The sequence below is a fragment of the Astatotilapia calliptera genome, chromosome 13 (assembly GCF_964374335.1).
Source record: "Astatotilapia calliptera chromosome 13, fAstCal68.1, whole genome shotgun sequence".
NCBI classification, from domain to species: Eukaryota; Metazoa; Chordata; class Actinopteri; order Cichliformes; family Cichlidae; genus Astatotilapia; species Astatotilapia calliptera.
Genome location: NC_137434.1, coordinates 19,320,474 through 19,342,401, shown reverse-complemented (window position 1 = coordinate 19,342,401; position 21,928 = coordinate 19,320,474). Strand labels below are relative to the sequence as shown.

Here is a 21,928-nt window from a genome sequence, read left to right as displayed (position 1 = left end):
ACTCTACCTACTGAGCTATCCCCGCTCTATGAGTATGAGTATCCCAGTACAGCCTGAGAAAAGCAGTGTTTTCTTTTAATATTAAAAATTTAATGAGACAGATTTTAAAATAAATGTAAATAACAACCAGCTGTATTTAAACGCAATCAGAAAGTTAGATCTGTTGCATGTAAAGACACTTGCACAAAACTGCTATCCACAAAAAGGGGCAGATGTGTTCATCATCTTGGTTCTCATATTTCTCCTCAGCACAAACGGCCAAACCAAGCTTCAGTTTTACCTGAGTGCCTCCAAATGTAATTTCACTGTATAATTGGATAGACACCCAGTGTCTGCTATCATTGTCTGTGCATTAACTTGAATCGTTCCGTTTGCTGTTGACATTGTTTTCAAAGCCTTACCCTAAACGCATTTGTATTTGTGCTTAAGTACTGCTTTCAGCTGGCATATCGCTCTTTGATTGCAGTGGTGGAAGTAAGCCTCTTAAACGATGTTACTATATTGTGATGTTTCTTGGGCAGGAGCGGCAGGCGTCTCAAAACACAAAAGGCACTTGATGCGTGTTTAGATGGCTTCTGTAAGTCATCCGTTGATCCGAACACTGCGTCTTGCCACCAACAGAGGCCTGCAGCTGTAGTCATAAATCATTTATTGTGTTATCACAGAAATCATTTACTCCCTTTTCTTTTCATAACATTCAAATCTCTGCTTTTCTAATACTCATACTAAGAACCTTTGTGCATCCCCGGAGGAACACTCTAATTTACTCGTGGTGCCATTGTTAAGCAGACACCTTGATGATGGAAGACCTCCTGTACACAATATGGGATTTCAAAATGTGTCAAGTCGGGTGTAAATCTTAGTGCCGCCTCTGGTGAAACAGATATTAATTTGAAACTCTATGCTTGGCGGACTGATGGTCTCTTTTTCACGTGTATTTCAGAATGAAATGAGTTCTCTGCAGGCTATGGCAGAGGTGAGAGAAAAGGCATATCAGAGGCTGGATTGGGCTCTATGGTATAATCCTTAATGAATTCCATTCTTATTTATGACCTGACAGGGCACTGTAACTCACCTCTCAATACATACTGAATGAAATTACTACGGCTATATAGCAGCAATTGCATGTCAATTGCTTCTGAAACAAAAGGTTACAGATGACAATCAATCAAAAACTCCATCACAAAGTTTCTAGGTCAGAGGAAAAGCACCACAGATCCAAACAGAGAATCCCTCAGATCATTCTTAAGGTTTATCTTTCAGAAATAGTCCTGCTGATGATGGACAGAAAATAGGTTGGGCCTTCTTTAAAAGGTTGTTGTGGTGCTAGTTGTGTTATTTATGGAACTCCAGCAAGCAAAAAGAGGATGGTACTTCAAGATGCTTTATTAAAACATACTTCATATTGGCTTCGAGTGAAACTTGATTGTTCGTATCCTAGCAAGGGAGAACACTATAAATCATGCTTACAGTATCCAGCACTCGATGAATATATTATTGTTGTTGTTCTTGGCTTGTGATTTTGCATTTTTATAAAATTCCTGCAGTGATACCGCAACCTTAATATTGGTATGCAAAGGAAAAGATAGCAGAGATTAAAAAAGGAAAACTTACCTCCAGAGTGAGCTCTCGGTAACACCCCCCAGATTGAAGTCATAGAGTTTAGTCAAGATCAGGATCACCTGCAACGTAACCACAACAGACATATTTAATTACAAGTCAAGATCTGCATTAAAAACCTTTGGCTCGGCAGCGCACATTATCTGTCTCCACCTAATGACTTGGAATAAATACAACATGTCCGCTACTTTTCTTTGCTAATAAATATCAGGCTCATACAGTATGTTAGCCCAATGACAAGTGATCCTCATGTTGTCAGGAAATGTCAGTCGACTAGTGGCAGGATCTGAAAAAAGAAATCCATGAAGGCTGTCAAGAGTTGTGTCTGTATCTCATGTGGAATGATACCTACATGACAGAAAACTCTGAACATAATTGTTCAGTGAACAATGAAAAGAAATGCAGTCAGTGGCTGCAATGCACCATCCTCTCTCATTTCCTTTTTTTTTAAACTTCAGCTTTGCTTTTACCTTCAAAACATTTAAGTACCTTGGCTGCAAAAGCACCAACAAATCTCAAATGCTGATGTTACATGTTGTTATTTTACTCTTTTTACTCATTGGAAGACGTCCAGTTCCAGTTTAGGTGGAACATTTGTTCTCTGGGGATGGTTGGACAATGTGTTTCTGGGGAAACAAAAATGCGGCCCATAAAAGCCTGTCAAGGCACAGAGGGCAGAGTGAAATGGTGTGCAAACGCATTATTGTCACTCCAATGGCATTATAAATGACTTCCCGTGGGGATGCTCATAACTCAGGATAGAAAGAGGGGTAGGGTAGAGAGCTTGGGGTGCTGTATGAATTGTGGGAGAAGGAATGGTAGATAATTACAATCAAAGACTAGAAAGATGACATAATATTGTGATTTTATTTAAAAAAAGCCATGAAAGATAGGTCAAAAGCTCAATTACAGTGAGTTTAAACGTATTAACCTTATGGGACCCATGGAACGACTCATTAAACCGTAAAAAGCCACACAAGACTCAGAGGAACAATGACACGTATCTAAGTCTGCTTTGAAAATGTTAAAACCCAATTGACCCACAATTTAGCCATCAAATGGCCACTGTGCATGGCTGGGACTATCTGCATTGCAGGTTAATTAACCAATCACACAGTGAGATAAGCATTTGCATAACTAAATGCACCATGTCTGCAAGGTCCAACGCTGGAGTCAGAATCAATTTGGAGCGCAGACTTAGTTAAATGGCTGTGATGTTAGTCCTAATTGCCTGCTTTGAAAAATAGATACAAGAGGAAAAACTGAGCCAAACTGTTGATCGTTTGTCTCTTCAGTTCTCTTTTGCTAACAACAATGAATCTGTGTCACGGGATATTATAAATACTACGAGGTAAATTGAATCTGGATTTGATTTTATCAGTGTCAGAACTAGAGCAGTTCATTCTTAACCACCGGCATTCAAACATCCAGCACAGCAAACGAATCGAGTGAACAACGATTAGATGTTCACAGTTTCGTGGGTTTCAATCATTTCTGCTGTCTTGCACGTGAATTCCAAATGAACCAAATGTACATAAATGTAGCTGGTGATGTAAAATAACCTTGATAAAAATAGCCCCAAATGGCAAAACTTGATAACGAAAAGCCTCTCTGCACCCAAGCTGTAATTGCCATTAGGAGCTCTCCCTTAACTGTTGTCAACGTGTTTGTGTGGTTGGCTCATTAACAAAAGCTGACCCACTGAAATGGGTCAGTGAAGATCTACCTCAGGGACCAACAGACTAGTGAGGCAGCTGACTGTTTGGATGATTTGTCCCTAAGTGGATACATCAAGAGTATATCACTGTAGACTGCACGTTCCCACATCTTCAGCGTTATTGATAGGCTGTGCATCTGTGACTCAAGTCAATAGGGAGCAACTACTATACATGCAAATGCCGAGACCAGTAGGGACAGCACATGACTTGCACACCAGATGTGTGACTTAAAGTATGAGAATGAAGGTGCATTAAACACGAAATTCTGCGAGTTTGTGGTGCAGCCTTGCATTTATGTAAATACCAGGAACAAACAAACACAAAATGGCTTCCAGAATTATTTTGAGCCTTCTAGGTAAATACAATTCTCCATGCATATCATTGCTCACTTGCATACATGAAATTAAGTAAGGACCCTGGAAGGCCAAAAGCAGTGCATTTATTCATGTTTATGTTTTATTGATGTGAGCAAAGAGAGCTTTGCCCCGGGAAAGTCAACCAATCATTTTTCAGATTGGCTCTCACCCTCCGAGGAGTTGGGTTTAGTCATCCTTTTATCCTAACATTCTATTCTTGTCGCAGTTTTTTCCTTCTTTGCTTCCTCTTTTCTTTCTTTCGTTCAATCTCACCTCATTTGTTTCTTTCTTCCTTATAGAACAGACTCTCCAATTACTTTCTTTATTTTTAATCCAGCATTTTTCGTTTGGCGACAGAGGAAAAAGAAAACATTAAAAGGCACACACAGACAGGTCGTTTTTGCCAAAGATTTGAACTCTTAGATGACTGAGTAAACAGCCTCCATGGCAACAAGTGTTAAAAGCCATAATTTAATTGTGATTATTTTTTTTTAGCTTAATTCAAAAGACTTAGCAGCGAACAGATCCACCAGAGTTTTTCCTGCCTAATGGTTTAGTCACTCTAAAATAGAAATAGGTCAGAAACCTCATTTCAACTTGGAAAAATCAGTGGGTTACTTTGTGATTTCGTTCAGTTTTTTTGCTGTCAGAAGCCGATTGCATGTAGTAGCAGCCAGCTGTTTGCTCAGACGTTGAGCGTGCAACACCGTCAACCTCTGGGTTGGGTGACCGTTTTTGATTACAAGGTGACAATCATGGCCCGACTCAGATGTACTGCAATGACTTTCAGACAGATTAGTGAAGGTTTGGAAATAGCTCACATGATGCAATCAATCTTAGTAATGCACGGATAAGCTCAACTCGTCTGCAAAGCATCTCTTTGCAATGGAGCACTCAACTCAACTAACTACTTGAGTCGATTGTTTAGATATTTTTTGTTTATATTCCTACATAAAAGCAAGGTTACTGAGTGTCTTTGTAATTTTTGCTGATCCTGCAGCCATCCTGCAGCAACTATGTCACTATTTGTGGAGCGATTTCTGAAGTTTCACAACTATGAGGTTCTTGGTGGAGTCTGAATGTGAGGAGTGTCTGTGAATGTCAATATCTGTGTCTGTAGATGGCAACAGACTTAACGCTCCCAACTTAACCACATTCAATCTCAAACTTAAAGCAGACTGATAGCAGACTGACTCTGTCCTACCACGTTATTGCCTGAATCAGAAAAGGTTCGAAGACAGCAATGTACTGCGAGTGTTCACAGACCTGGTCCTCATCTCATCAGATCAAAAGTTCATTTTCCGCAATTGAAATAATGCATCTTTGGATGCCACCAAAAATTTCTCTGCTCAGGAAAAACCCTGCCTACGCATTCAACTTGCACATCTGTGCAGGCCAGACAGCATATGCAATGACAGCCTGTGGACTGAATCATGTCTCTACAAATTCCATATCAATCCGACTTTTGTTTTAAGCGAAATGGTCAAATTTGAATGTGCTTCAGTGGGACATGAGAGGCATCTGAACATAGTTGGTGGGCAGAATATTTTCTACACAACTCGCAATTTAGGTATGAATCATCTCTTTGTACTGTACTGAAAAATGGCTATTAATAAAATAAAATAAAATAGACTGTTGCTGCACATCAACACAGTTATTTTGTGATTTCTAGCACCAAGCTTCAAATGGAACCTGTTGCTTATTCAGCCCCAAGTAAAGCATAATTAGGCTGGCACCCCTCAAATATTGTTTCTGCCTAATTGGGTAGTCAAGGGAAGCAAAGGAACCCTTACTCTAAACATCACACCTCCAGACTGTTATTTTTCTGCTCAGGAGTAACACATCGCGGGAAGTAGAAACAATCTTTAGAAATGCGAGAAATGAATCCACTTTCATGTGGATCTGGTGCCGTTTTTGAACATAACTAGAGGGGACAACAAGGAGCTAAATTAATTTCCAAGGGACCCCCAAAGTTGATACCAGTGAGTGATGTAAGGTTCATTGTAATAACTCAGCTAGCGGCTGATGCTCACCGAAGCACTGACATATCTCTATTTTGTTACTTACCTTTAGCCTCTGCAAAGTTCACTGCTACAATGACACACATTTACATTTTCATGAATACACATAAGCTTTGTATATTGTACTGCAGGGTAAACATTCATACAGTGAGCGAGCCATCTCCTGGGAGTGACCCCCGTCTATCTGAGCCACAAACGTCTAACAACTCACTGGAATATTTCAACACTAATGGAATTATTTTCATGCATTAGATATTTTATTTTAAAACCAAAATATGCCACCTCTCTCTGACAGCTGTCAGGAGGTCAGTTTTGTGATCTCCCAAAAGAGTAAAAGTGGTTTTTGAATCCATCAAGTGACTGAGTAAGACATAATCTGACAAGCCTTGCCTTAACTGGCATGCGAGTAGATACATGTGTACAGTCTTCTCTAAGAGCTTTTCATGTGTCCAGCTGTAATAAGTAATATGACAGTGCAGACTTGAGAAGCGTCAGACTGGGTTTGAGGTCGTTTAGGAATGACGTCAACGTTGGAGAGTTTGGTGATTTTTTTCCTTTTTTTTCACTCATTTTTTCACTCGTCTCTTTCGCCTCAGTCCAACCGGTCGAGGCAGATGGCTGCCGTCGCTGAGCTTTGCTCTGCCTGAGGTTTCTTCCTGTTAAAACTGGATTTTTCCCCCCACACTGACACAAAGTGCTTGTCATAGGGAATAATCGGGTTTCTCTCTTTCTATGTAATATTTTACCCTACAATGTCAAGAGCCATGATTTCATTTGACTTCCTGATTTGGCTATTACTCACCATTTTTACCTTATTTTGTGCTCAACAAAGTGTGTGTCATTGAAGATTTTCAACTTAAATATTTCATTCATTAAGTGTTTTAGGTGATTTTTTTGAGCAAGGGAAGAATATTTTCATAGAACAACAACACATAGAGATTTATAACAAGTATCAGCTCAGTGTCCAACACCACGCAACTTTTCTGTTTTGTTTCACAGCTCTCAAAGCACCGTTTTTGGCAGCAGTGGGCAGCTGTTTACAGTGAAAAACCTCCAACACACTCCTGCACAGCAGCTCAGCAGCAAGCAACAGATAGAAACAGTTAGTGCTTAGCTTTTTCACAAGCAAATAGATAGATATATGCCTTTATGCTAAAAATGTATTAGTATCGTTGTAGTTTTAAGTCTCATGTTGTAGTTGTTTGAACCAGGTGGTGCTGGTCCCAAAAATTCTGGATCATTCAAGCCATAGCAGAAAGGTTACTCCAGCAAAATAGACGACATGCAAAGAGAGAAATCCAAGAAAGGTGAGAACTGGTGAAAAAAATCACTGGTTGACAACAAATATAAAATAAGCTGTATCATAATGAAAAGCCTGATCTATTGTTGCTGACTGAGAACACCCTCGTCATTCTGATTTTGAACTGATGCCCTCAGGTCGATGTTCTAGGAAGCCTCGAGCTAGTAAAATGCTTTATAAGGGAATCATTTGTGCCAAAAACAATAAGTATACTGAACAACAAGATACTGCAGTGTATTTCGGTTATACTGAAGTTTTATGTATGTACTATATATGTATGAAAGTGTGCTGATAATTATCAGTATTTTTCTTAATTATAAATTGATTTGTGACTGATGTGAACAATAAGGGTACTCTATTGTATTCTATTCTAGTCTGTTCTATTCTTTTTTTTTTTTTTTTTTTTTTTTTTTTTTTTTTTTATTAATATTTTTGGATGGACAGAAACATTAATAAATAAATATACAACTGCAATAATCATACTGTCAGTTCTCTGTCCGTTTCTAAACAAACAAACAAACTAAGACAAGCAAACAAACAACACACTAACAAAAAAAAAAAAAAAAAAAAAAAAATGGAGCAAATGGAGCCTGGGTAAGCTATGCCTAGCTTTTACAAAATCCCATTCAGCATTTACATAATTTCATACCCGTGTCACCCCATCCACAGGCACTCTCTATGCTCTTTCAAATAAGAAGCAATGGAAGTGGTTTGAAAGAGGTGAAAAATGTACAACACCTTGGGGTGAGCCATATCTAACCAATATTGCTGATCCACAGAGACCCCCTAATGCATTCAGGCTATTATCAAACACCAAAAACTGGTGAATACAGCAAGCTGGAACTCTCCGCTCTACCTAACTCCACTCCATTCCTGTTCAGGCAAATGCAATCTTGAAGACATAAAAATAAAGTCTGTTTCATTTGTTGTTAAGCTCATTAGATTCTCAACTTCATTAAGGAAATAAAGGCAAAAGCCAAGGGCAACAAAGAGTAATTTGAGTAATTTGACAAAGACTGCTTTCTTTAAGTCAACTACCTAATTAATATCCTTGATCTCCTACCTACACTGAGCACATTTCAGGTTTGCTGCAGACTATCGCTTTTAACATTCATCTCCTGTGCTTTGTGGGGGGGAAAGACCTCCATCAAAGCACAAGAAAAAATATTGCTGTTTTGTGTCTTTTGTTGAGCCAAATGGGACTACCAGTGTAGTTGTAGTAAGTCATCCGTGTATCAAAATGAGCTCATCTCTTTTGTTCCACAACAGATTCAACAAAGTAGTCATAAAACGTTTTCCTTTTTCTTTGGCTAAGATTAAAGATTAATATATTCATGCATCCATTAGAAATTATCTGATGCAAACACCTGCAGAGAAAAGAAATACAGTATTGGTTGCAAATTTGCATAAATTTCTTTAAGACTTGACAGCAATGAGGGCAAAATCAAGATGCACTGCAAGTGGGTGGAGGGAAGAAAAACACAACATCTTGATTGTGGCTCTGGGAGGACATCTCCAAAGTAGAGCACTTAGTAGAGACAAATGTCTTTTAAGAAAAATTGTGAGGTCCAAGAGAGGCCTTACTCTGTCCTCATCTTAATTGTGCACCAAATTGATTGTTTGTACTTTTGTGGGGGAAAACATACTCCAGGGGATGATGCTTTCATCAAGTAAACCCCCGCAAAATGTCCCTTGTGCATTAGTCTGCTGTTTCTATGTTTGCTTATCCACTAGACTTTTGAGCTTTGGTCATGTAACCCTGATGCTTCGAGCTTGAGAGGTTTCACCAATCAATTCAGTCCATTAAGAAGGGGGAAATGAATGAAATGGGCAGAATATAAAAGGGTTTCACTTCAATGCAGCTCTATTGTGAGGAGATTTTGTGAACATGTTGTACTTTTTTTCTTGCTAACAACAATACACAATAAACTGTGCTGTTTGTCCTTAATAAGATAAAAGGTTGTGATAGATCTGCTTCAATCTTTTTTTTAAAAGAAAGTTTGGGGTAAGAAGTCATTGAAATACGTTTAATGGACTGGATATGAAAATATAAACTGTCATGGTTTTTTCTTCCTTATGTTTGATGTTGTTATGCCACGATGCACTGTGGTTTCCTCTAAAAAGCTGGAAAACAAGGAACACAGCATTCAAGGACAGATTTGATTGCAATTTTAGAAGTCATTTAAATGTTTCGACACGTTTAACAAAGTTTTAGTCCCATCCCATGCAATCTAAAATTAATTTGATGCATTGTAAGTGGTGTAGAGAGCCAAAAAAAAAAAAAAAAAAACCCTGATATTTGCATTTTTCTCTTACAGGGTTTTGGCATGTGCTTCTCTTGATTGCTCAGATTTAGAGTTCATAGGTTGAAGGTACAGTTGCATGTTGTCTGTGCATTATCATCTTATTCATTAAGCCACAGAAAACAACCAAGTCTGACGATTAATATGATTATTAGATGAAATATGGTAATATAAAATGTAATACTAAATGAAAAGTTCCCCCAAAATCAAAACTACTATTTTCATTTTGGAGAACTTTGTACAGTCTAATGCCATCTAGGCATTTCTTCCAGTGTCTTCTGTTCTCTCACAGCTTTGGCTCCTAATGGCTCAGCTTCTGCCTGGAGGGGTCTGAGCTAGAGCCAAAGGCGGTAGTTAGTCCAAATTGAGATTTTGGAAGAGAGAAGCCCTCCACCTAAAATGACCCCCTTCACTGCCAAAAGTGCTGAGACTCAGCTCGTGAGCTAAATGTGTCCCACATATAATTTTGTCTTTCTTCCCCTCTTGCTTATTTGCATTTTTCATAATGCAAAGAGAGTAAACTGGTAAACATTAGTTTTAATAAAAATTAAATGCATACACTACGCGTTTTCTTTGCCAATGATACTTTTTAAGGAATAAAGTCCTGCCAAGATCATGTTTGATAGGAAAGTTCTTTTCCAGAAAGTAATGTGCTATGTTCCTCTTTTTCTTCTTTCCTATTTTTTTTTGCCTGTACAAATACTGTACCGAAGTGCTTGTAATACAGTACAGTACAAATATAGTTTGAGCTGTTTAGTTGTAAATATCTTGTGTTAATTTGGCTTATATTTACCCTGACAAAAAGTTGTAAATACAGTCTAGCAAATCAGGCCCTTCTCCTCATTATTATGATAAAGACTGACAGGGGGATGAGCTCGGTGGGTTTCAGCGCCAAATGTTGTTTCCAGTTCATTTGAGAATAATTATGTTAATAAAACAAAAGATCAACCCGTTGCTCTTTTTTAAAAAATTGCATCCATATTCAGCCGTGGAGTGTAACACTCGAGGTAAGCCAAAACAGTTTTTTCCGTAGAGAAAACTTCGGGTGTTTTACAATAATTTCTTTTTAGTATTGGCTCGTGAATCTGGATGTTCAAAGCGCAGGACTTTGACACCAGAGACTGGGCTTTTCTGATAGACAATACAAACAGTTTGAAACCCCCTAATCATAGCCATAGTCTCTGATAACTGTTAACAGAGTAAACAAGTGAGATATTCAAATCACTGGTGATTTGACTGGTGGTTTTTCTAAAACTAAAATCCAAGAACAGCATTTTTCCTAACATCAAAACTAACAAGAAGCTGCCTGTTTATCACCACGCAAAGGTTTTAGCATGCTTTGATTGCAACATGTAGATATTTTGTACATATTTTGTACATTGTAAGAAAAGAATGAATTGTGTGGTCAATGTATTGTCATTTCAAAGTGTCAACATTTTGTGAGCTGACAGATAGGTTAACAATTCTTCTCATGCTGGTGACTAAAACCATGTGATGTGTATTATTTCTGTTTCAAAGCACACTACCAATTTATAAATAAACATAAGGTTCAACATAGTGGCAGTTTTGCCTATTATGTTGGCCATGTATAAATGCATCCATCCAGTCATTTTCTTCCTCATATGCAAGGTTACAGTGGGTTGTCACAGGAGAGAGTTAGTTTGTTGCAGGAATAATGCTTTATTTACAGTACTGTGATTGTGTCCACATGCTGAGGTATTTGCCTACAGAGAGGCTATAGAGAAAGGTTTTCAGCCAATGCAAATGTGCTCCCCTTCAGTCCTCCAGAATCCCAAGTGCACTTTGCTGAATGTGGATGCCACTGTGCATTTGTTGAAAGTTTATGATTTGACAGGAAAGAGACCCACGGTGTAGTTCAGCAAGAAGGAGAGAAGTGCCAAAATCCCAATCAAAGATCAAAAAATACAGTATGAAAACTACAGACAGCAGCTGCAGTGAGCAGCTCCTTTTTTTTTTTTTTTCACTGTTTTTAACACACTGCTTCACTTCAGCTCTTTCTATATGATAACTTTGCTCTTCTCTGTGGCTGGCTGATGGACCAAAAAAAACACCACAACCAAGAGTAGCCCACAGGCTTGATTCTGCCTCCATCTGAGTATAGATGTTCTCTGCAGGTAGATGGGCAGTCCACAGTTACCAGCAGACTGCAAATGTGCTACCACCTGTGAGCCATAATTTCACCACAACACAACAGCCTTCAGCCACACATCTATGGCCAATTTAGAATCTCCAGTTAACCTATAATGCATATCTCTGGACTGTTGTAGACAATGCCACAGGCACAGAGAGAGCATGCAAACTCCACACAGAAAAGCCTGAGCTAGCCAATTCAAACCAAAGACCTATTGTTACATTCTCAACTACTTTTCTTGTTGCTGCAGCAAGAGTAGAGCTACATACAACCAATATAATAAAATTTCCATTACTTCTGGGCGGCAAATTAAGCCATTAAAAGAAGCAAAAAAAAAAAGACAGAAATGGATAGGATTATAAATTAAAGATGGTCATTTAAACATTCTGAACAGCACTGTTTAATTATAAGTGTGTGTCAAAATCATCGTAAGAAATCAGGGCTTACAAGTTGTTTGCTTTGGCTTCAGAGGATGTGAAATGATCACCATAGTAAAGCTAGAACATAATTAGATTTTATTTAGCTATTAAAATAATTTAGTCTCATTCACAGACATTTATAATGATGGCAGTTCAAATGTGTTCAAATACAATCATTAACTCACATAAATGATGTGTAGATCCTGTCAAGTCTTGTCACCATTTCTGCCATTATTTTGATCCATATTTATTTGCCCATTTATACAGCTTCCGAATTTGACAATAAGTCACTTTTTTTTGTTGGTTTTTTTCTTTGCAAAAGCAAGGCGTCATTTAAAATGATTTGTTACAGGAAACCAATTGAGAGAGTACTCTGTTTTCTAAATGTGTCATTTTGTGTTTGGAAGTTTTCCATCATCTCCATTGATTGCACAGTGTGTGTGGCGCTCAAGGGTTGGGTCCTTTGCATCTCGCTTGATCGGGAAAAAAACGTTTTCCTCCTGCAACTAATGCATTCCTGTCACTGTAACCAGCCAAGTCAAGCTATTATTTAAGCTGAGTGCCACCTGAGCAATCCCAGTCATCTTTAAACGTGATAGTACCGTCTGTGTTTCTTCTGGTAATATGCTGCTGCAAATCCCAGCAATTCCCAACGCACAGTTTGATCAAACTTGTTTTGTGTATCAAGAAGAATAAAACTGAAGACTAAATTAGCCTTGACCTTTAGACATACAAAGTTTTAAAAAGGCACAGTTTGTGTTAGCTCGGTCTCTATGTTAATTAATAAATTTGTCTCCCAATCTGAATATCAATTTTATGATTTTCTCCAATCAGAAAACGCATAAATTTGCTTTTATAACCTAATCACAGTTATATCTACCTCACTGCAGTTATTAAAGCTAATTAATCACATGCAAACCTGTCAAGTATGATTCTGCACCCGCTTTGTCTCTTTGATTAAAGCTGAAAAATAAAACGTGTGCATGTGTTAGTCTTGCACAAATAACGAGAGAGCGAGGTCAAATCAAGTAATGACAGTGTGCTTGAACATACAACTGATGGCAGGCCTTTATTTGCTGCTTAAAATGCACTTTGTGAGGCAAATTTAAATTCTGAGTGCTGAGGAAGTGCTGAGAGGATATGTTGATGTGATGCATTATGGTCCCTGAGCACAAATGATTCATGAAAAAAAAGGGGGCACACATTCATGTCATTTGTGGAGTAAAAACTGGGATTTCAATGAATTATTACTACATCGAGGTAGAGACTTGTAGCCTGTGCGCTATAAAATAAACTGAGACAAAAGGAAATAACAATGCGAATGCTGCCTTTTTCTCCAGAAATGTTTAAAAATTGCCCATCCAACCCTGAGAAATTGTAAGGGTTTTTTTTTTTTTTTGTTTTTTTTTTTTTGTGTGTGCCAAATATCAATCTGCCTCTAATAGAGGGCAGAGCTCCAACCACAGCCATAATCATAGATGTTCTGAAGTATGGGGATGGTTAGGTGCTTAAAAAGGCCTTGATCTTTACTTGAGAGCCATTTTCTATCATTAACATTAGCTAACATACCTGTTTGCAGCTAGAGAACACTTTTGATTGCAAGGCAACTGCACAAGTTACCTGGTAGAAGGCGACCAGTCTCCGAACAGTGGTGGTCTGCAATCACTAAGTAGTGAATGTGAATTTCTGTTTAATGTGAATTTCTGTGTATCCAGACAACAACAACTTTGCAACAGAGGACAATTTAAGAATATTTTTTTGCCTTATTTATCCCAATTAATCACCATATTATCACAAGTGATTGCTGACTGACTCCATTATATTGCTGTTTTTTTTATTGCACCATCTTGACACACCAAAATCACTCTGAAAACAGCAGCCAGCTGCAAGTGATCCGGATCCAATCCTTTGTGTTTAAAGCAACCATTTTAAAGATAATGAGCTTGCACGTTCATTGCACACGCTGGCAATAATTTTGATCATGCCGTAGTATCCAACCACCGTTTTCCATGGTGTGACTACAGCATAAGTAACATAGCTGTTTTAGCTAACATAGCTTTGTTGGCTAATGTGCCTGTCACAGCAGACCAAGAGTTACATACACACTCATTAAACACCATTAACCTATAATGCATATCTCTGGACAGTTGGAGACAATGCCAAAGGGCACAGAAAGAGCATGCAAACTCCACACAGAACAGTAACAGAAATGTGCTATCCAAAATAACAAGTTTTAAAAAGGGAAAAAACAACAACAAAACATTTTTACAGATGATAATACTCCTGAAAATCTTTTCATTGTCACTGCAATTTAATGCTATCTTTCAGTAATTGTTATGAGTTGTTACGGACATGCTTTGCATTTATAATTACTGTGGATTTATCTCACCCAGCCCAAGTTGTCCATGGAGATTGCTTTTTTGACTAAATTTGGACTAAACGACTGTCATGATCTTTAAAAAGAGAACCCTTTATGTCTAAAGTTGGTTTAAAGGTAAAAGATCAAAAGTAATTTGTTTCAGTCTATTGCTGGACTTGAATTCATGTTTATCCTCCTGAACATTTTCTGTTGATTAGAGGTCACATTTTAACATTGTTTAGAAATTTGGCAAAGTCATCTTCAGTATGTTTTCAATGGGTTTTTGCTGGGTTGAACAGTAGCACAAGCACTTCTATGCTGATAATTTGATTCAAGCCATCAAAGCAGTCCTCTGCACAGGCTGGCAAAGTACTTGTATGCAGGTATACTAAGAGAAGCTAAATTAAATATTTTTTACCTTGCAAAATGTCATGATGTCTCTCTGGATTTATACTATCCAGTGTCATTTCAGCTCTCTACCGATCTGGAATGAGTTTTATTCCCTTTGTTAATACAAATTAAACCTAGGGATGTGTAATAAGTCAGCTAGATGACTGCTAAGTGGTTGTGGCCATCACTCAACAGGAAAATAAGATGTGGTTAATGTGATTTTAAAAAAAGATTCTCAAATGAAAATAATGTAGGGCTTTTTTTCTTGACAATTTTTAACTTGGTGCATTAAATTGTGTTCAATTTCGCCTTTTTTCCCCCATTTATGTTTTCCTTGTACTCTTTTAGAGTAGTTACTTAGTCTAAGTGTTACTCATATTTAATCACTAGTTCCAGGAACATTCTCACAATATTCTTTTTTACAACACAGCAGCACATTTTCTATGCAATAATGCAGAGGATGGCATCAGAGGAAAATGGAATATGGTCAATAGCTCATAAATGTGGCATTATTAACCGGTCTTAATACCATGGGAAATAGCTGGACTTGGATCTAATTACCTTTTATTTATAGCTCCACAACAACAATCTCCAATAAACTAGAAGCTCTGTGCCATCAGTACGAGTAAACCATAAACCATAGTAACCAGGTAACTGTGTCACACGCTCTGGTCACAACCAGATATTTCAGTGGGAACTAGACGGGTCTCTTTTTACACAGCCAACAAGACTGGTGCAGTTTCTATCACCATCTTACAATCACATCAGTGGACAGCACACCCCTAAAGACTTGAGACGGGCGGGATTAATGAACAGCCGTGTGGTGTTGACACCTCAAGGGACAAGCAGGTAAAGGACAAAAATGGCTGTTCGAAAAACTCTTTTATGTTGAATTTTATTCTCTCTTTTTTGTGCATTTTAAAACTCTAAATATACCATCTATGTTAAAATCAATTAGTAGGAAAAAAATGAAAAAAGAGACATAATTGAAAGAAAATATTAAGGAAAATTAAAGATTGAAGTGCTGCCAATATTATAATACAAAGTGTACCACAGGAGGGAAATAATTTGTACTTAAATGTGAGAACAACAGACAACTTTGATTTTCATCAAACGTTCAATGGATCAAAATCCCCTTAGCTAGCAATCGGGGGCAGGATGATGAAAAGTTCATGAAAAACAGGCCTTTTATCTGTCTCTTTGACTGAGTATCGTAATGTTTTTTTTAATAGAGGAATTTTGCATGAAACTAGAACTGCAAAAGCAGAAAAGTTCTCTTGTTTGTGTACAATAGGAAAGTGAAATGTTGCAAGTTATGAGAAAATTTTAAAAGACACATTATAACTTTCCTCTTTATTTTATCTGAGAACCTCACCAGTGGCGGCTTTTTAATACACTTTTCATCATACTGTAACAGCACCAAACTCCAGTCAAACTCCCCTGTGAATTGGGAACCCATTACATTTGATTTTATGGATCAAGGAGCTCCCATGCAACCAGCTTTGGCATGTTAAATGGAATGGCTGTCTATCTAATGAACCAGTTTTAAACACAGGTGTCCCCAAGGGCCATGCCATTTCCTCCTTTTTATTGTCTATTTATTCTGATAAGATTATGTGCAACAATAACGGCCTTTCTCTGGTTAGGCATGCGTACAGCATGACTCAGGAGGCCAGTCTGATTCCCAATCAGCCGCTGCAATGGACGATGATGTTACAGAGCTGACAGATTGACTTGAGCCTTGCCACCTCACAAGAAACAATCCCCCCCCCCCCCCCCCCAAAAAAAATAAATAAATAAATAAATAAAATAAGAGCTTAACAAGTCCAAAGGTGCCCAGTGGGATTTATAAAGAGCATGGCCCGTCCTAAAGCAAGTTTTTAACAGTAGCTTCATAGAGATGACCAGCTCCTTATTGTCATGGTATATATTTACTTTATTTACAATGACACACAGTATAATTTCTGAAGCAAATGCTCAGACGAAGTGAAGTCAATAAAGATACTCATTACTGTCTGCAGCTTCAACACAGTGTCCTAGTTTGGTCAGCTATCTGTGAGGAGCTTGGTCAATCAGGAGACTAAAATCATTTGGCTGCCAATAACTCCATGATCACCAGCTGGCTTGCACACTAAGACTTTTGCCTTCAGTGGGGTAGAGAGGGGGCTCTCTGCATCCCTTGAGTGTAGGATGTGGTGCAATGGCTGTTTAGAAAGATTACCAATAGCTTGAACACCCATGTGAGGAGAAGACTGAAATATTGATTTGCCATATAGGACCATCAACAGCCAAGTGTATTTATTAGTGTTTTTAATTAGTTTATTTTCTGTTTTTATGGCACACATCATTACAAATCATGAATCTTTTTTATCACCATCCCCATTCACATTCAGCACAGACTTAAGGAGTAAGAAACATGCACAGCCAATCGATACATGTAGCCAAGAACCATTCATTTCAAAGGGAATTAGTACATGTTTTATTCCCATGGTCGACTCCAATCAATGTTATCTCTCCTAAAATCAGAGACCAGAGAGCTATGACTTAGGCTTTGATGTCTCAGACAATCACTGAAATCTAATAATAGTTGAGAGACTGATTTGTGGACAGATTTTGGGGTTTTATGCAATAAAATTCTATATCAAATCTGTACTCTGAGGATACCCCGCTGGAGTTTTCACCATCACCTTCTACATCTTTTTCATTTTACTCCCTGTGGAATTTTACATCTTGGTCAGATCACAGGCAAAGTCTTGAGGTGAATATTTGATAGAACTACCCCACACCACAGAAATGAAGTAATTTTCCTTCAAATGTCCCTGTAAGATTGGATTTATTATCAGTCATTTACATCTAATATAGCCTGAGCTATAACATCTAGTCATAAAATGCCATCAATCTAAACTCTACTGTTTCAGTCGTACTTTTGGGACCATGGAAAGGAGTTCAGACTGTATAAATCTCAAATGTTGACAGCTGCAGTGACAACCCCATCAGCGATAATCCAGTGAACAGTGTCCTGCAGTAGCAAAGGCCATCGTTGGTGAAGACATCTCAGACCAGAAGCATATTTCACATAGCAATCCATGAATCAACGTTATTATTAGTTATATTTCAGGACCTTCTTCAATGACCAACGTCTGTGATGCCTCTTATGTTATGACATACACCACAAAAGAAATTGCACCAGATAAGAAAACGCTTATCAGGAACATGCAAAATAATATAATTCACCAAGTGAAATATGTCTGCATTTTGGGATAACACATGAATATTTGCATTTTTTCTGGGACACAGGGATCTTTAGATGTGGTCTCAGACTAATGTTTCAGCCGCACACCCGTTTGCCCAGCAGACTAAGGTGACTCAAATTACCTGAAGTAAAAAATGCAGAGCAGCTCGTTTCTTTTGAACAAGGCTGTTTGTAGTTTAAAGATCTTTGTTCCTGATAAATGCTGCCAGTTGAAAACATTTTTGCATGGTGGATATGTAAAGAGAGATAAAATCTCCATGGCTTTGTCTTTGTTATGGTAAAAAAAAAAGTGCATGTGCATTTAGCTGTGGTGTAGGTGTGTGTGTGTGCATTTGTGCGTCTATGTGCACGTTTGTGAGGATGTGGATGTGTGTGTTTGTAAGGGTGTGTGACTGTGATGCGGGCAATCTGGATGTTTACTGCAATGTCTTGTCATCCATTTAAATTGTGCATAGTCCCATCAAGACGTGTTGAAGTGTATCATACTGCAATACAGTATTTAGACGGGCAATTGAACAAGTATTAGCTAAGTGTGAGTAAATGTCAGTGACAAAAGCATGTTCAACTTGCCAAAAATGTCAGATAGGGTCTCATCAGCATCACATAAAGGGCCAGGTTGGACACAATCCTTTTTAATTGTAGCTACTACACCTTCCTGGAAGGCATTACTTGATTATTTCATAAATTATTAATGTGTTTTGATTGCTGCCAAACAGCCTGCACCTTCCCACGGCACTGTCACATCAAATTTACCTAAGGGGTTAACTGTTATTTTAAAGTTCAGGTGGCGAACAGTTTGTTGAGATAACCGATTCCATTACTGTTTGAAAAAACACGAGGGAATCCTCCAAGTGCACACTTATATCCATCTGGCGTCCAAGCAAACAGGCGCGCAATGCGCAAACACTAATAATCTCTTTATAGGTAATAAAAGAAAACACAATTGTGGTTAAATGCTCCAAGTTAAATGCTTTGTTAGAGTGGAATTTATTTGCAGGAACGAATTCTTTTTGTGCGCACGGAATCAGCTGTGCGTAAAAATGTGACAGATTGATGCGCATCGACTGAATAATAAAAACGTCTATATCAGGTAGAAACAAAGTTAAATATCACCAGTGTGTGGGGCATTTTTATGTTCTTTACACCTTTAAAAATATGATAAAGTGTATTTTTGTAAAACTGAAACTTACGCTGCTGTTGTGCCCGGACCAGTGCACCATAGCCTGGTTGTGTGCCGAGTCTCCCGACAGAGCAAAAGTAGAAGTGTCCAGGTGAGGTTCGTTCTGTCTCGGGTTTGACACTCTTGCTTCCTCTCCGCTGCGCCGATACTCGGGTCTTGCGCTGGAAACACCTTGGACAGTTTGCACGAATCTCTCTCTTGAATACGCTTCTCCACTTATACTCCTATCCACGTTTTCGTTGTATGTTGCGCCCACACTCCTCTTTGCCTTCTTTCTTCCGGCAGAAAATGTATTTTCTAACATTATATTCGCTTTGAATCGTCCTTCTTTGTCCTCGAAAATGTTATCATACTTTTTATCGGGAATGTTGAGACCGCTGCTATAGTTTGTTTTGATGTCGATCGGTGCCTCATTTCCACTCTGTGTTTCATTCCACACTTGCTGACCATGGTTTCGTTTCAAAGCCCCGGCTGTGTTTGTTTCATACGCGCTAAAAACTTTCGTGTTATTGTCGATTTTCAGTGAGACTTTGATTTCCGCCGATTTTCTGGCCACACGTGCGTCCAGTGGCGTTACATCCAGTCGATAAAATCTGTCGAGTTTTGTGGAAAAACTTATTTCCGCGCGAGCCACAAACTTGGGGTGAAAGGGGCAGAGCAACACCAAAGCCAAAAGAGAAAACCCCCAAAATGACCAAAGTGCCATTGTGGTCTTCCAAACTGACAGTCCACCAGTGGGGGGAAAATACAGAGAGCGGCAGAGCTGTTCAACTTCTAAAATATTCAAGGCATCATCTTTATGAGCAAGAAGCCATTCAGGAGACCCGCTCACGTCCAAGAATTTGTCAAAGTGAGGGACCAGTTTGGGAGGCGCTGCGCATCAGACAAACGCACCGACGGTGAGTGACTGCGGGAACGGTTGGAGCTCATTGTTCATGAGGACGTTTGAAGAAAGAAAACATTTATAACGCTGTAATCACCCGAAATCATTTCGAAATTATTCCACAATTCTATTGTGTTTTATTCAGTAACATCTTAGACTCTTTATGTTGCCTAAACCTGTGCAATTTGTCCAAAACAGAGCTTGAATGACTCAGAGCTGTTGACAGCAAAAGTAATTTGTGCTTTGCAGTACCCTGTTCATTCTGTGGCAACGTTTTGCCTTTGAAATGGCAGGAAAAAAAAACATCATTTGCTTGCATCAATCAACACCGGATTCACTTGTCAAATGTGCACGCGCGAGAGTAAGGGTGCGTTTGGGGGAAATTCAGATGGACTTTCTGATAAACATCCATGACTGATATCATTCTAAAATGCATTGCAGCAGAGATTCGGAATTATCTACCTTTCTTTGTCTGTTGACACTGTAACTTTTTTTTTTCCAATTACGCCACAGACACGGTGTGCCTCAGGCCTTCTACTGCACAACAGCCCAGGATAGAAGAAGAGCTTTGAAGTCATATAATGATATGTTTGGCACCATCTTCATGACTTGTGTTCCCACTGAGGCAAGAAGGATCAAGTAGCTCTTTCAATCTTAGCACTTCGACAGTTTTTATTATTCCGTCATTTTTAGAGTGTACATTTGAAAACTGAGTTTCCTCCAAATCAATATGCAATTTAAAAGGTATTAGTTTCAATTAGTGCAGCTAAATGAATCCCGAAAAGGCAATTCCAACTTCCTGCTGACTGAGCTGTCTGTCAGTTCTTGAAATTGTGTGTCAATATTTTAAAAAGTACTCCTGAAATACTTGTTTGTGCTATTTTGAGTGCATAAGTGCATTCACAGTTGCACAAGCAAGCCTAAAAGTACACACTGTGACGTCACCCTTAGCTTTGATCTCTGCATTTTGAAACCTTAGCATTAGGATTTTGGCTGGCACCATATTTGATTTTTAAGCCAGAAGTTACATTATATGGATGAAAGGATGGAGTGATAAGTTGTGCTATTTAGGAAGGTTTCCTAGTAACCTACATTTGAGTGGTGAAACACACATTGGCTAATTAGTCCTAAAGTAATAGACTAATAAAAGGTGTATCTCCATGTTGGTCTTGTTTCTGCATCATCATCATAATGTTGTTGCAGCATCAGCACTGCAATTGACCAATCATGTTGTTGTGATGTCGGAGCTTTGCTATGTGGTAAAGACATGTATGTTTCAACCAAGTTTCATGCTGGTTCCATACATGCCAACCTTCCAGATTTTTCGGGGAGAATCATGAATTTCAGTGCCCCCCCCGAAAATCTCCTGGAGTCACCATTCTCCCAAATTTCTATTGATTTTTCACCCGGACAACAAAATTGAAAAACCATATCGTAGAATTCATAGCGCGGCCCAGCCAATTCCAGTTTCCAACAATGGCGGCAGCTACTTAGTTTTAATATTACTCTTATTACTCTTTCTGGGTCGCAAAATAAACTTTTAATATATTTTCAGGCGAGAAATCGATTTGGATGAGATTAAAGTTATTAGATCAGGTTAGATTAAATTTAACTTTATTAATCTCTTGGGAGGGTTCCTCTGGGATTTTCACACAGCCGAATAAACATCAAACAGAAAACTGATTAAACAGAAGTGTGAGATGGTCGAGAATTTATGCTAGCGTCCGGTTATATTTTTGACAGCAAGGAGCAGACGGCAGAGTTTCACTCCACCGAGAGAGCTCGTGACGTAATTCTGAAGGCTAGACCGTCCAAATGCACAGTCGCTCACTTCCGGCCTGCCCGGCTTTCAGAGGACCCGGCCCACAGACCGCGGAGGTCCTCAGGAGGATGCAGCCTCTGAATTTGGATGCCCCCGCTGTTTCTGGCCAGCCAATAATAACGATGACATTTAACTTATTTTATCTGATAAAT

The 21,928-nt window shown here is 38.6% G+C and overlaps 1 protein-coding gene across 2 annotated transcripts in view; it reads right to left on the bottom strand.

Moving 5' to 3' along the window:
- The window catches only part of LOC113034965 (VPS10 domain-containing receptor SorCS3-like), a 59,716-nt gene extending 39,785 nt beyond the window's left edge, over positions 1 to 19,931 (bottom strand). Inside the window, exons 1-2 of one of the 2 annotated variants that reach the window (XM_080287561.1) lie at positions 19,082 to 19,931; positions 1,615 to 1,682 (exon numbers count right to left, since the gene is read on the bottom strand). In XM_080287561.1, coding sequence (XP_080143687.1) covers positions 1,615 to 1,682; positions 19,082 to 19,777 — 764 coding nt within the window. In that variant the 5' untranslated portion in view covers positions 19,778 to 19,931. The remainder of the gene's footprint in view (positions 1 to 1,614; positions 1,683 to 19,081) is intronic. The other variant, XM_026190164.2, reaches the window with a different exon arrangement.
- Between the last annotated feature and the right edge of the window lie 1,997 nt (positions 19,932 to 21,928).